Source organism: Typopeltis vanoorti, chromosome 5 (genome assembly GCF_054136105.1).
Source record: "Typopeltis vanoorti isolate ZY-2024b chromosome 5, IOZ_Tvanoo_1.0, whole genome shotgun sequence".
NCBI classification, from domain to species: Eukaryota; Metazoa; Arthropoda; class Arachnida; order Uropygi; family Thelyphonidae; genus Typopeltis; species Typopeltis vanoorti.
Genome location: NC_143553.1, coordinates 128,740,359 through 128,757,414, shown reverse-complemented (window position 1 = coordinate 128,757,414; position 17,056 = coordinate 128,740,359). Strand labels below are relative to the sequence as shown.

Below are 17,056 nucleotides of genomic sequence, written 5' to 3'. Positions count from 1 at the left end.
AAAAAATAACAGGATAATTATTTTATATATATATTTTTTATTTATTTAAATTTTAATATAGTTTCTAAATATTGAATTTCAAGAATTTATAAACTTTAAAATTTATAAACAGATGCTAGAGACAAGCTAAGAAATTGGAGAGAAAATAATGTACGTAGGTCGGAAGAGGTACTGGACATCTGGCAGAATGTGCTTTGCAAAAGCACATCAAAACTTGGTGATGAAAGTATGTATAAATTTAATTTTGATTTAATGTTAGATTTTTATTTAGAATCTTGCAAGTTGTTTTTATTGCACCCAAATTATTAACAGATGATTAACAAAGATTACACATGTGCCCTGATTCACTGAGCTGTATTTTGAAAGGGATGCTTAACTCCATTGGCAGTGTTTTGAATTTTTGCCTTATACCATACTTTCTTGCTTTTTTTTTAATACCTTAAAAATCGGTTATTAGCAGTTGACCCTTCACTTTTTAGAATTTCATAAGTATCAAGTTAGCTGGTATTACTGAATAACAAATACTTTATGTATAATAATACTTCTTATACAGAGACAAGTGAATATTTTGCTATCATTTGACCACAAAATGGTGCTGCAGCAAATCCATCGCATAGAAGTAAGAATTCTTAAACATAAGAACCTGGCAAACATTGCACTTAGCTGTATTTATCCCTCCCCCTCCCATACATTCATTCACCTTCATGCAATGGACAAACTAATAACTTGCCTGACAGTGGGAGTTGTCCAAGTTTGTAAGACTTAATCATACTGTTTGCAGTATATATCTAAAATATTTTTATAAAACTTATAATTTTTTATGATTTCATATGTGCATTACATGTTTATTTGTTCCTTGTTTCCAGTAGTATTTAAAATTTTGGTTCAAAACCAGGTTGTAAGTTTTGCTTAACTAAGGAGAAAACTGGAATTTAAGGAGTTTAAATATCAGGTATTTAATTTCAATCAGTTGCACTGTATTGTAATACTGAAAAAAAAAGAAAAGAAAATGTGCAACCTGCACAAGAGCATAGTCATATACTTATAATTAGCAGAAAGGATGACAAAATCACTTTCAAAATATATCTGAACGTTTTTTTTTTTTTATTATTATTTATTTTTTTTAATGTAATTCTTCTTCCCCCCCCACACACACACATACTCCCAATGAACATTTATTTACATTCCAGTTTGTAATATAGTTTTCTGGTCCAGAAACATGAATCATTATGATACTGCTAGTTTAGTGTTTTGGCTGATTTTTCTTTTATTCCATATAAATTTACTTATTTGGCTTCTTACCATACCTGTTTTTTCAGAAATCTGAGTAACAGTTGAGAATGTCCATAGGTATCATATTCTTTTCTCCTGCAAGTCATGCTTATTTTAATTTAACCAACAATCTGATGTGTTTTACTACTTGTGTTGCCAGTCCAATTTCAGGATTTACCACTGTAATACTCACATTCTTATTTTCTCTAACTTCTTCCACTTCCCATTCTTTTGTAACCATCTAATCCTGTTCATTTCTAAATCAAATATTGTTGTATTTGGATTTTTAACCTCATATCCCTGTCCCTTCTTCATCCGTATCATTTGAACAATTAACTACTCAATCCACTTTAAAAAGTATTGCAGTATATATTAATTTCCCCAGTCCAATTCTGCATTCACTCTTATGAAACATGAAAAAAACTAAAGTATGACCTTCCTTTAACAAAGCCAGGCTGTTTTCTGTAGGGGATCAAGGTATTATCTATACATTTTTGGATGTAGATCCTAATTTCCCTTTGCAGAGATACTGACTGGTCCATAATGGTTGCCTCTCTCTCTCTCCTTGCTTCATTCTTTAGGAACTGTGGTTGTGTTGAGATTTCGATAAACACTTTCATAATTGGATTTCATCATCATCATGTTCAAATTCCTGCCATGTACCCTCAAGGGGTGTACAGGATATGATAGTACTACATGAAAAATTTACATCATTACTAATGTTAATATTTATTGAATTATCCTATATAGGCTGCGCCATTGTTATTTATAATGTGTATTATAAATAATATTTCATTTACTAACAATTATTTTTATTTTTGACTCCGAGTGTCCCTATATGTTATTATATTTGCACAAAGAGTTCACTCCAATTGGTGCAATGACTTTAACTCACTCTTTCAGAATCCAACTAATCATTGACTCAATGCCAAGTACAAAATAAACACATTTAATAAAACTTAAAACAACATATATACACTTCTAGTAAAAATACATAACTACAAATACAGATTATATGGATCCAAGGCCTTATTTAAAAAATACAAACTTACTCTTAAGACAAAACACTTTTTCTTTCACAATCAAAAAAATGTTCATAGTCTTTTTCTTTTCCTGTTAAGGCTCTTTTCCAGAAGTTACAAGGTTCTGTACTTCAATTTTAGGATCCCTTTAAAATTCCTTTTTACTGCCTCACACAAAACAAAATCAAGTTCCTTCCTACTTGAATATATCTTGGCCAGTTTATAAAAACTTAGTTTCAAGATTTCCTTTTTCTTCTGTACTTATTCGTTCTTGAAACATATTATTTCCACTATTCCTTTTTCGGAATACAATATGAAATTTCCCTTTAACTGCCGCACACAAAAAAAATCAAGTTCCTCCCAACTTGAATATTCCTCGGCCAGTCTATAAAAACTTAGTTTCAAGATTTCCCTTTTTCTTCTGTACTTATTCCTTCTTGAAACATATTATTTCCACTATTCCTTTTTCGGAATACAATATGAAATTTCCTTTTGACTGCCGCACACAAAAAATCAAGTTCCTCCCAACTTGAATATTCCTCGGCCAGTTTATAAAAACTTAGTTTCAAGATTTCCTTTTTCTTCTGTACTTATTCCTTCTTGAAACATATTATTTCCACTATTCCTTTTTCGGAATACAATATGAAATTTCCTTTTGACTGCCGCACACAAAAAATCAAGTTCCTCCCAACTTGAATATTCCTCGGCCAGTGTTCTAAAAAAACTTTCCGAACGCTCTCTTGTTTACCACTGTAACTTGGATACGCAACGCTTTTCTTGTCAGCTGTCAATCAAACATCAAGTTCACTCCGGGAGCATGCGCACTTCAACAACGTCAGAAACTACGCATTGTAAAAATATGGCTGACTCGCTGTATCCACCAGCGCTGAAGAAAGTCTTTCATAAACACAAAATTCAACATTTAAAAATACAATAAACTTTCTTATAAATAATACAAATAATCAATTAAGTAAGTACTTCAATATTTTTACTTTTTTTTTACATATTACTTCTAACATAATATTTTCATAACGAGCACATCACAAGTGCAGACACTGCGTGTATGAAAACAAAAACTAACAAGCAAAATTAATACGTAAAAATATTCAGAATTTTTAATATGATTATTTTTACATCAGTTTCATTTTTCTGTGAAAAAAAAATTTTTTATTTTTAACCTACGTCTAAACAAACTTTTAATATTTATTTCTAGATCGTTATATTTTAAGTTGTAATGTAATTATCTAATCATTATGTATATCTTCTGAATCACTAGTTTCAGAATCATCTGACACTAAAGATAATTCTGAACTTTCTTCTTCCAAATTAGTATACTTAAAAATTTCATTTTTATACCTTTCAAACACTTCATTTAAACTACTTGAATGATGTCCTAAATCTATAGAATCATCACTATCAGAATCAGTTTCTACAGGTTTTTGAGATTCTAAAAGTTTCTGGGATTCCTTATCCTTACTAACTAAATTTGAGGTATCTTTAACTTCCCTTTTCTTATTTAATCCTATATTTATCAACCTATGAAATTCCGCTATACTTTCATCAATATTAGAATCAATTTGATTATCATTATTCCTACATTGTACATCATCTGAAACGTGTCTTAGGATTTCTAAAATTTCTTGTATTTTGGTTCACTTTACCAAAGTTTAATTTTTTCTTTCGCTGCATATTTGAATTATGAATATTAGATCTATTCCCTTTCCTATCATTTAACTTTGAATAAGATTCACAATTAGTATTAGGAAAACTACATTCATCCTTCAATATTTTATTCATATTATCACCTAAAGTAACTAAATTTTTATTTCCCAAAAAGTACCTTTTTAATCTATCAGAATGTACATTTAAAATTTTACTAGGATTATTGACATCTTGAATTCTAAAATTCACAGGAGAAAAATTGTCTAAAATTCTAAATGGACCTAAGGCTTTCCTTCCTAATTTCCCAACTCTTTTAATACTAGATTTATCATCTAACAATACTAAATCACCTGGTACAAAAGATTTATAATTTCTAAAGTGATTTATATAGTGTCTAGTCTTCTGAGAACTTATTTGCTTATTCACTTTATGAATAACGTGAATTTTATACTTTTCCTCATCTTGATTAAATTGGCTATTCCTAGACAAATCATCAATATCAGATTCTAGAGATCTAGATAAGTAATCAGCAACTATATTTCTTTTTCCTGGAATATAAGTTACATCAATATTATATTCCTGCAGTTCCAGTGCCCACCTAATTATACGTTGATTTTTATCCTTCATAGTACTTAGGAATGACAGAGGCTGGTGATCAGATCTTATTTGAATAGGTTGTCCTAACAATAAGTATCTAAATTTTCTCAATGGAAAAATTATTGCTAGTGCTTCCTTCTCTATGGTTGAATAATTCAACTCTGGACCTGATAATTTTCTGCTTATAAAAGCTATTGGCTTAAAATCTTCTCCTTCCTTTTGTTCTAGTACAGCAGCAATGCAATCATTTGAAGCATCAGCAGAAAGATAAAATACTTCACCAAACTTAGGATAAATGAGGACTGGAGCTTTAGTCAATGCCAGTTTTAGTTTGTCAAATGCTTCTTGTTGAGCTTCACCCCAATTAAATTTAAAACCTTTTCTTGTCAAGCACACTATGGGTCTTAATAGTTGTGAACAATTTGGAATAAATTTTCTATAGAAGTTTAACATGCCAATAAATCTGCGAACTTGTCTAACTGTTTTAGGAGGTTTAGCTGATAATATGCCTTCTACATTTAACTGAGTTGGCATAATTCCCTTGCTATTTATTTTATGACCTAAATACTGAACTTCTTTTAAGAAAAATTGGCATTTTGAACACTTTAGAGATAGATTTGCCTCATCTAATCTCTTTAAGACATTCCATAGAATTTTACAATGGTTTTCTATATCCTTTGAATAAATTAGAAGATCATCCTGAAAACAGATGACTCCATTTCCCAACATATCAGATAAGACAGAATTCATTAAAGACTGGAATGACATAGCAGAATTTCTTGCACCCTGTGGTAATCTACATAATTGATATTTCTGCCATCTGGTAGTAAATGCAAAGTATTTTCTGTCTTCCTTCTTCAAAGGAATTTGAAAGTAGCCAGAGTTTAAATCCAGCTTTGTAAAATATTGTGCTCCTTCCAAGCATATCAATAATTCCTCAATTTTGCATAGAGGGAAATCAATAGGTTTTGTAACCTTATTAATGGCTCTCAAGTCTAAAACAAATCTCAGGCTTCCATTTGGCTTTTCAATTAAGATAAATGGACTGTTCCACTGAGAATTTGACTTCTCAATTATTCCTGCCCTTTCATATTCCTGTAGTAGTTTCTGGCAACGCTCCATATATTTCAGTGGAGTCTGATATTGTCTAATATAAATAGGAGATTGAGTACAAATCTGTACTGAATGTTCTACTGCATTAGTGCAAGACATTGAAACAATATCTTCTGTGAAAACATCAGAGAAAAATTCAAAGGCAGATTTAAAAAACTTCAGAATTCTATCCCTTTCTTCATTAGTAATTGCTGATTTCATTGAATTCTGCACCAAATTCTCCTTAAACTCTTGAATATTTTCCTTCTCATCTTTCTTTAGAGTGTCAATATTAAATACTTGATCAATATCACTAGTATCTAGAAAAACTTCAGGAGACTGCTCTAATTTTCCACTGTCACCTGATTTCCTATCCAAACAATATTCTATTCCACACAATGATACTGTATTATCAACAAAATTACACACAAACCCATGACGTTTCAGAAAATCAATTCCAAATATTATTTGTACATTTGGATTTGAAGATTCTGGAAGAACAATTAATGAATGAGAAACTTTCAATGGAAAACAAGGAATTGAAATAAAGACATTGATTTGCTTATAAGCTGAAATTTCAGATTCAAATATTCCTTTTAAATTAATTGGATTGCTTAAAACTGAAATATCATTTGGAATTAGAGATTTAATTTTGTTAAATAAGCTATAAGAAATGAGTGAAATGTGTGCACCTGTGTCAAGTAAGATTTCACAAGGTACATCTTCAATAAATCCTTGTAATACTGTTAAAGGATTACTTTCATTAGCATAAGGAGCTAATGCTACATCAAACTTTCTTTTATGGTTATAGCTGTCTTTGGCTTTACCCATGTTTAATGAATAGTTTGACATTTCTGTCCTTGCCAGTATAATATTGGAATAATAACTAATTCCAGATTTACTTTTATTCTCTGATTTCTTATTTTGAAAACAAGATCTATCTCTAACATAACAATCTTTAGCAAAATGACCCTGTTTATTACATCTAAAACATTTTGGAATATATCTTCTATGAGATGCTTTATTCCTGTTAATGTCATCAGATTTACAAGAAAAAGATTGATTATCTGTAAGATTTTTCGATATTGTTAAATCCGACATCATCTTAAACAGAAGTTCCTGTCCTTGTACTATGGGTCTCTGTTGTCTTTCTATTTCTTCACTCAGAAATGTTTTCAGTTCCTCATATTTTTCCAAATCATGTAATTTTACTCTGGAATCAGATGCTGGAATATCTTTAGTAAAATTCACAGAAGTTTCCTTAGACTTTTTCTTTTTATTTTCAGCTTTACCCTTTTGAAGCTTTTCTTCTCTCATTTTATCAGTACCCACAATGCTAGAAGAATGAGTTTGATTATGCTGAAAAGAATTTACTTGCTTATTGCTTGAGGAATGAAAAATATCTCTTAATCTTTCTTCCTTTTCTTTAACAAGCTCAAAACATTGTTCAAGGTTTCTAACTTTTTTTTTATACGCTGTTTCTTTTAAATTATCCTTGAGGCCAAGCCTAAATTGATTAAAGAGCAACCATTCTAAAGAGGATTTCTCTTCAGATGAAATATTGAATCCATGAGCAATGGTCCACAATCTATGATAATATTCATAAACAGATTCCTTATTACCTTGGATACACTGTTGAATCTTCCAAATGTTACGCCCTAATTCTCTTACATTTGAAAATTCTGATATTAGCAAACTTTTAAAGGTTGCATAATTGTCAGTATCTCTTAGTAAAGGAGATGTATTTAAAAATGTTTTGGCTTTTCCCAACAATTTATTACGAAGTATAATTAACAAGTGAAAATCTGACCAATTTCCTAAATCTTTAATTTTTTCTGCATACCTAAAAAATGTTTCTATGCTTTCACTACTATCACCTGAGAAAGAAGGTATTACTAAGGTTGGATTTATTAACCTAAAAAATTCTTCATCATTAACTGAAGGAACTTTACTACTAATATTACTATTTTCTGTAGCCATTTTTTTTTTTGATTTGAGTCAAGATTTGCCTTTTGGATTCTAAAATAGTTTAGTCATAACCAATTATCCTGTCGTCGACTGCGCCATTGTTAATATATAATGAATTTATCCTTTAGAGGCTGCGCCATTGTTATTTATAATGTGTATTATAAATAATATTTCATTTACTAACAATTATTTTTATTTTTGACTCCGAGTGTCCCTATATGTTAATATATTTGCACAAAGAGTTCACTCCAATTGGTGCAATGACTTTAACTCACTCTTTCAGAATCCAACTAATCATTGACTCAATGCCAAGTACAAAATAAACACATTTAATAAAACTTAAAACAACATATATACACTTCTAGTAAAAATACATAACTACAAATACAGATTATATGGATCCAAGGCCTTATTTAAAAAATACAAACTTACTCTTAAGACAAAACACTTTTTCTTTCACAATCAAAAAAATGTTCATAGTCTTTTTCTTTTCCTGTTAAGACTCTTTTCCAGAAGTTACAAGGTTCTGTACTTCAATTTTAGGATCCCTTTAAAATTCCTTTTTACTGCCTCACACAAAACAAAATCAAGTTCCTTCCTACTTGAATATATCTTGGCCAGTTTATAAAAACTTAGTTTCAAGATTTCCTTTTTCTTCTGTACTTATTCGTTCTTGAAACATATTATTTCCACTATTCCTTTTTCGGAATACAATATGAAATTTCCCTTTAACTGCCGCACACAAAAAAAATCAAGTTCCTCCCAACTTGAATATTCCTCGGCCAGTCTATAAAAACTTAGTTTCAAGATTTCCCTTTTTCTTCTGTACTTATTCCTTCTTGAAACATATTATTTCCACTATTCCTTTTTCGGAATACAATATGAAATTTCCTTTTGACTGCCGCACACAAAAAATCAAGTTCCTCCCAACTTGAATATTCCTCGGCCAGTTTATAAAACTTAGTTTCAAGATTTCCTTTTTCTTCTGTACTTATTCTTTCTTGAAACATATTATTTCCACTATTCCTTTTTCGGAATACAATATGAAATTTCCTTTTGACTGCCGCACACAAAAAATCAAGTTCCTCCCAACTTGAATATTCCTCGGCCAGTGTTCTAAAAAAACTTTCCGAACGCTCTCTTGTTTACCACTGTAACTTGGATACGCAACGCTTTTCTTGTCAGCTGTCAATCAAACATCAAGTTCACTCCGGGAGCATGCGCACTTCAACAACGTCAGAAACTACGCATTGTAAAAATATGGCTGACTCGCTGTATCCACCAGCGCTGAAGAAAGTCTTTCATAAACACAAAATTCAACATTTAAAAATACAATAAACTTTCTTATAAATAATACAAATAATCAATTAAGTAAGTACTTCAATATTTTTACTTTTTTTTTTACATATTACTTCTAACATAATATTTTCATAACGAGCACATCACAAGTGCAGACACTGCGTGTATGAAAACAAAAACTAACAAGCAAAATTAATACGTAAAAATATTCAGAATTTTTAATATGATTATTTTTACACTAACTTCCTATCTACAATTTTCCTCCAAATCAGTCTGTCACTTGTCAAAACTCCAATATTATCATTACCAGATCTTATATTTCTATCGTCTAAGGCACATTGTACCGTATCAGTCCACCTATATCTTGGTCTTCCTCTGGGTTGTTTTCCTGCCAACCTAGCAGAGAACGCTTGTTTTGCTAATCTTTCCTTGCCCATTCTGTTTAAGTGACCATACTACCTGAGATTAGCTCTGCTAATGCATTCCTGGATGCCGACAATGTCAAGTTGTTTCCTAATATCCTCATTTTTAATATGTTATAGCCATTGATGCCATCTGTTCATGCCTCTAATCTTTCTCAAGACTCTCATATCTGCGGTCTCTAGTCTTTGGTCAAGTGTTTTACTTCTGACCCAGCTCTCAGATCCATAAGTTAAAACTGGTTTGAACACTGTCTTGTATACAGCTAATCTAGTGTTTCGACTAATTTCAACATAAATTCCATATGAATTTATTCAATTGACTTCCCACCATACCAGCTTTGCTGATTCTGTTGTCTATTTCCATATTTAATTTACCATCTTCACTAAAAATCATGCCTAAGTAGCTGAAATGTTTTACTTGTTCCACAGGTTCCCCGTTCACAACACAGTTGACATTTTCAACACTTCTACCTATTGTCATTATCTTTCATAATGAAAATAGGTAGAATTGACTCACCTTCATACCATATCTATTACAACAGTTATTCAATTTAGTCAGGGACTCTTGCAAACTTGTAGCAAATTTATTTAGACGTATAACATCGTCCGCATAAAGCAAAGAGCTGACATTAACATCTCCAATTCTGATATCATGTTTAATACCACTTTCCTTCATAATGTGATCCATATAGATAATGAATAACAGAGGGGATAATGTACATCCCTGTCTCACACCAGATTTAACATTAAACCATCTTCCTGTACTTCCTTCAATTCTAACTGCCGACTTACAACTCAAATACAGACTAAGTATTGCTTGATATAATGCCCCATTGACACCATGTAACTGTAGCGTATTGAATAGCTTCTCTCTAGGCACCTTGTCATATGCCTTCTCCAGATCGACAAAACTTAAATACAGATCTTTGTTATATTCCCTTGTTTTCTCAACCATTTGTCGTAAAGTGAAGATCTGATCCTGACCGCCTCTGTTTGGCCTGAATCCAGCTTGTTCTACACCAAGCTTTTCTTCCACAATTCTTCTCAACCTTTTCTCAAGTATGCTTGCATAGATCTTGCCAGGAACACTCAGTAGCGAAACACCTCTGTAATTCTCATATTCAGTTTTATTTCCCTTTTTATATATGGGTACTATTAGAGTTCTACTCCAATCATCGGGAATTTGTCCCTCTGTCCAGGCTTTCTGAACTATTCACTGTAAGACTTTTATACCACCATATTTCAGCATTTCTGGTCGAATATCATCTACTCCTGCTGCCTTTTCACATTTCAAGTTTATGGCTTTTTCTACTTCAAGTATGGATATATATTCCTGACTGTATGCCTGTTGTGTGTTTTTTATCACTGTGCTATCACTGCTTGTTTCATTTAGGAATTTTTCGAAGTAATTAAAGCCGGCGAAGGTTGGTCGATTGGTAGAGCCTCCGCTACTAATGGCTCAGTTAAGTAAGTTTGAGCGCGGTTAGTAGTTGGAAGGGAGCCAATCGTTCGATGCTGTCGGCACACTCTCCCTCGATGAGTCTTTGGACTCCCTGGAGGTGTCAAAATAATAATAATAATAATAATTACTCCATACTTCAAGGATATCTTTTTCTCCTGTTTTCATGTAATCTTTATCATCTCTAACTCCTTTTACAGCACTCTTTCCTCCATTTCTAATCTTCTTCAACAACCTCCAGAATATCTTACCACTTCTTGATAATGTACAGATTGAATAATAGCTGACCAAGGACTGATACTAGTGGTACACCACTAGTTATTTTTATTTATTATTTTTTTTGTTAATCTTTGTACTGGTTATGGGCAGTACTATCCTTACATCATGTCCAGACTTGATATAGACCTAAGCCTTTACAAGTGTTTTACCCTATGCCTGTTCTAGTTATCATTGTAGTCGTTCTCTGGTGGCAACACCATGCCACCAGAGTGCCCTGTAGGGCCCTCAAGGAAAGAACTTTAATATCCTTCTGCATAAGCCTAAGCTGTTTTAAGTCTTTATAGCTTAAAACAGCTTATTTAAAGATCCATCTGAAAGCAATCAAGAATAACAGCAACAAAAAATACGACTTTTCACAAATGGACAACAAATTTACAATGGACATTGAAGCAGAGCTCAAGAAACAAAAAAGCACACCTCAGGAACAAAGCATTGAATCACATTGGACACACCTAAATCAAACCATTGCAAATGGTTGCAAAAACTTAAGCCATGGTTTATGAATAAATCAGGACAAAACCAAAATAATGGTTTTAAACAACACAGAAGAGATAGATGTAGAAGGAATTGAAATTGTCGAACAATTTCAATTACCTTGGAGTGATAATAACAAAAAAAGATGGATGTGAAAAAGAGGTAAGAAGAAGAACAGCACTAGCTAAGAAAGCAATGACTGAATTAACTAAAATCTGGAAAGACAGTCACATCTCCAAAGAGACCAAAATTAAGCTTGTAAAAACCTTAGTTTATTTGATCTTTCTCTATGCTTCTGAATCTTGGACAGTGACAAAAGATGACAGAAGAAGAATTGAGGCGTTTGAGCTCTGGTGCTGGAGAAGATTGTTAGGAGTGTCTTGGACAGAAAAATGAACAAACAAAAGTATCCTAGAAGAACTGAATATCCACACAAGACTGATAAACATAATTGACAAGAGAACAGTGCAATATTTTGGACACATGTAGAAGGGAAGGCAACTGCCTGGAAAAAATAATCATCCAGGGCAAACTGTGTGGGAAAAGAAAAAGAGGAAAACCACCCTACAGGTGGATTGACCAAATATCATGAATCACTGGACTTAAACTAGAACAAGCAATAAGAGAAGCACAGGAGAGAAAGAAATGGTGAAGCATCATCAGGAAGGTCACGAGTCCTCAGACATGAGGAGATCCGAGAGAGAGAGATAGTTATCTGTGCTTCATACGCCATGTAAAGAGATGGTGGCGCTAGTAAACCTCAGAGTTGTCCTATGCTCCTCTCATATCTTGCTAACTCGATCTTGGTTATTCTTGTAATAGTTTATCTTATTATTATGGCTATAGGCTAGTGGGCACCCTGTTCCCACCACCTGGGCATCAATTACCCAAACGTCACCATCTCTTTTAATCACTAAGTCTGGCTTAAGCAAACCCACGGAGGTCCTATGATGTGGTTCCACTGCAGTCTCGCAACCTTTGTTCTTAAAGCAGTTATTCAGAATGGAGACCATGGCATCATGCCTCCACACGGGGACACCATGGGTGCGGAAGCAACACTGGGCTATATGAGATAACATCTCACTGTACTGGCAGCCAGCCCTACAGTTTGAGTCGTCACTACCCCACGAGTTGTGCGGGCTCAAGGGTGCAGGGCATTGATCCTCGTTCTGATAAGGTCAATTTACTCGAACCCAGGGAGCAGTCTGGCCATCCCTTACCCAGTCATGCTGGGGAGACACCAGATATGGCTCTTCTAAAGGAGCACCATCTACAGAACAGTGCAGCAGAGATGCCCATCTCTTGTGTTCTGTGGATGCTGACTCGATTAAGATACTTTGATAATGGGACCAGCCTTTAGCCCATCTAAAGTCTTCTTGTATTAATGGGCTGGAGAAAGCCTCTGCAGATAGGGGAAGAAGATAGTTCTACCTTCGCGATTCTGGACAGCCACAGGCGTGGGATCAGCCATCTAAATGATGGAACCTCGAGCCTGCTGTCCTTCACCCTTGCATGGAAATATGCAGTAGGGGTGTCAGGTGGCAGTCGGAACCATGATCTCACAGCTGGGAAAGGAGAAACAGTCTTTGCTGGGGCTTGAGAGGAGCTTTCCTCAAAGAAGCGATCCCAGCTTCTAGGATGAAAGGGACAGAAGACCCTTCCCTTTGGGGTGAACACGATACCTAGATATTTCCACTCTTCCAGGATGGTCAAAGCATTCAATGGCCTCCTGTGCAGGGAAAACTCTATAGTCTTGACCTTAAGCTTCTTGTCATGACAAGAGTTAAAGAGCAAGACTTCTCTGCATTAATAGAAAGGCCTCGAATAGAGAACAAGTGAACTGCCCGGTCAAGGAATTCCTGCAAGCCAACAAGCAGAAGATCATCCGCAAAGTCCATAGCATTAAAGGAAGAAGTGCCTAGAGAGTAACCTATATGGCTAGGAAGAAAGTGAAGAAACTCATCTATGATGCAGTTAAAGAAAATGGGAGATAGAGGATCACCCTGGCGAACACCCGCACTGCGGCAATAGAAGTTGCATGGTACTCTGTAATGATAGTGATGGAGCTACCCAAGTATAACTCCATAACATAGGAAAGAAAGGGTTCTGGACATCCAGCAATAGACAGTGCTCGAAGGAGAGCAGGAAGGGAGATGCTATCAAAAGCCTTTTGTAGGTCCAGCGATGCCATATATAGAGGCTTAAGGCGGCAGCAGGAATCAGAGAGAAGAGAAGAAGAAGAAAGAAGATATATATTCTTGGCACAGCAGTCCGAAGGGACAAAAGCTCTCTGTCTATAATCATGTTGTATACATTAAGTTTCAGTAAGGAAATACCGTGAGTAGACATATTTCCTACTATTATGCATTTGCATAATAGTAAATGGACTTGCAGAGCATGCCATCAACACTAGACATACAGTTCAGTGGAACAAGACAAAAGTCATTCACAAAAGTCAGTTCCTAATGAAACAGCTTTACAAAGAAACATATGAAACGTTACTTCACTCCTCTAAATTAAACAGATCTGATGGTCTACGTCAGTGTTTCTCAACCTGTGGTCCGCGACGATGGGACAGGGTGGTCCACAGGCAGACTTAAATTAATTAAATAAATATGTATTTTTTAATTATCTAAACAAATTAAAATTGAATAAGTAAGTAAAACTTATTGAAATCAAATGGAGACTTAAAAAAAAAAAAAACAAATATCGTCAGAATGTTCAAAGGCAGAAGCAATAAAACTATATTGTTATTCACTTCACCGCTTTTATTATTCGTCATTCTGCCGCTAAATTTGTAGCAGCAGAATGACAATAATAAAAGAGGGGTGAAGTGAACAATAATATAGTTTTATTGCTTCTGCCTTCCCTTGCTGTTTTGTGAGATTTGAAGTGAACATGTGTTATCCACATTTCAACCAAGGCTCAGGATATCTTTAGAAGTGCCGTGTTGTGAGTTAACCCTAGTATTTATATATTTTTCGGAAACGTTTTTTAATAATGGAAAAGTGGCTTAGAACTAGGACTTTTGAAAAGAAGGGCAAATGAAACAGATGATGCTAACCCTAATTGTGATACAAGTGTTGTAACGGCAAGTAAATCTGATACTATTAAAGAGAAAGAAACAAGCAGTTCAAAGAAAAAATACAGTAGGAAATATAACAGTTCGTATTTGGAATTCGGGTTTACTTGGTGTGAAGATGAAAGTGAACAGAAACCTCAATTTTAAACTCAATTCTAAACATCACAATGTTTAGTTTCTAAACATTGTAATATGAAAAATAAGCCAATTGAATTTTTTCAGCAATGCTTAGGGACATTAAATCATGGGAAAGATATAGTTTTGGCCATGGGTTCCATTAATAGCGAGGCACTGGAAGCATCCTATCTCTTAAGTTTGCATATAACAAAAACAGGGAAACCTCATTCTATCGGGGAAAATTTTCTACTTCCAGTTATAAAAGATGTGGTAAAAATGATGTTTGGCAACAAGTTACTAAAATATGTTGATTTGATTCCTCTTTCAAATGACACTGTCGGTTGCAGAATTAATGATATGGCAGGTGACGTAGAATCTCAGTTAATGTAAAGAGTTAAGAAGAGCCCTTATTATGCTTTACAATTAGATGAGACTACTGATGTTACAAGTGATGCGCAGTTAATATGCTACATAAGATATGCGCATCATAACAACATTCTGTTTTGTAGAACTTGGCCATCCCGAACAACTGGAGAAAAAATATTTCACACTATCAATAATTACATAATACACAAGAGGATCCAGTGGGAAAAAATGTATAGGCTTCTGTTCAGATGGAGCTGGCACCCTTACAGGCAGGCATAGTGGGATTGTTTTTATGGTCAAGGAAGTAGCTCCGGATAAGAATTGGATACATTGTTTCATACATAGGGAAGCATTGGCATTCCTTTGGAGGCCAACATTTTAAATTCTCGACCATTAAATAACCAGTTATTTTCAGTACTCTGCGATGAAACGGGCAGTGAATATATACAACTTTTGCTTCATTCTGAAATTTGCTGGCTTTCCAGGAGCAAAGTACTAACAAGGTTATTTCAATTAAGGCACGAAGATTTATTATTTGTAAATGAACATAATTCTGATTTTGCATCACTCCTTGTTGATGAAGCTATCTCACTATCCTATCTTTCAGACATTTTTTCGAAATTAAATAAACTAAATCTCTCCCTTCAGGGAAATTCTTTAACTGTTCTTGATGCCTACGACAAAATAAAGGCGAAAAAAAATGGTTTTATGGATTAATTATGTAAAAGACAGACAATTTGCACCCTTTCCAACATTGGAATCCTTTTTAGTGGAAAATGATATTTTTGTTTATTCTGAGTTTCTGGAAAGGGTTTGTGACCAAAAAATCTGAAACGAAATTTTGAAACCTATTTTCCAAATAACTTTTATAAGAAATTTCTATGGATTCGCTATCCATTTCAGGCTTGCAGTCACGAGAACGACCTTCCGTTATCAAAAAAAGAACAGTTAATTGAGCTTTCAAGTGACAGTGGGCTTAAAATGCATTTCCGTGAGCTTCGTTTGGCTCAATTCTGGATCTTGCCTTCAGTGAAAAGTGGATTATCTGAAAAAGCACTGAAAATCATCATGCAATTTTCTACAACCTACCTTTGTGAGAAAGGATTTTCATCACTCCTTCAAATAAAAACAAAATACAGAAATCGTCTGTGTGTGTGTGTGTGTGTCGATCTTCGACTGAATTTGACCAATATTGAGCCAGATATCCAGCAACTCTGCAAGGGCTGAGAAGCTCAACTATCTCATTAAAAGTAAGTAGTAACATAATTAGATCATATTATTTATTTGTTTAATAAAAATTTAAACTTTGTTCAATGATGATACACTTTTAATCATTTACTTCCAATTTAATTAATTATGTTTCCATATGTATTCAAAACATTCTTTTAGATTTATTATGTTATAAATGGCACAGATTTTCCAAAAGAATATTGAAAAGAATAACATGTAAGAAAGTTTTAAAGCGAATAAAAGTTGAGCAGCTCTCAGATGTGAACTGTAGACTAAAATACACAAAGATTATTGAAGAAAAAATGAAAGAGTTTGAGAACAGGAATCAAACCTTGGAGATTCAGTGGCAAACTCTGAAGAAAACATTGGTTGATTCTGCCAAAGAGGCATGTGGTGAGGTTGTCTGTAAGGATAAAAAAATCAGAACTCCCTGGTGGACACATGGAGTTAAAGAGGCAGTGAAGGAAAAGAAGAAAGCATATCTAAAGTTCCTGTCAAATAAGTCAGCTTGTGCTCTTAGAGAATATAGAGACAAATGCAAGAATGCTAAACACTGTGTAAAACTAGCTAAACAAAAGTCATGGGAGGACTTTGGCAAGAATATAGAAAATAAATATCAAGAAGGTGGCAAAATATTCTGGAGGAATGGAGGAAAGAGTGCTGTAAAAGGAATTAGAGATGATAAAGGTGACATGAAAACGGGAGAAAAAGATAT

At 33.8% G+C, this 17,056-nt stretch overlaps 1 protein-coding gene across 1 annotated transcript in view; it reads left to right on the top strand.

The window, feature by feature from the left end:
• Positions 1-17,056, top strand: part of LOC150106808 (ER membrane protein complex subunit 2-like) — a 166,848-nt gene that overhangs the window by 38,702 nt on the left and 111,090 nt on the right. Inside the window, exon 2 of the mRNA XM_090393485.1 lies at positions 113-226. Coding sequence (XP_090249611.1) covers positions 113-226 — 114 coding nt within the window. The remainder of the gene's footprint in view (positions 1-112; positions 227-17,056) is intronic.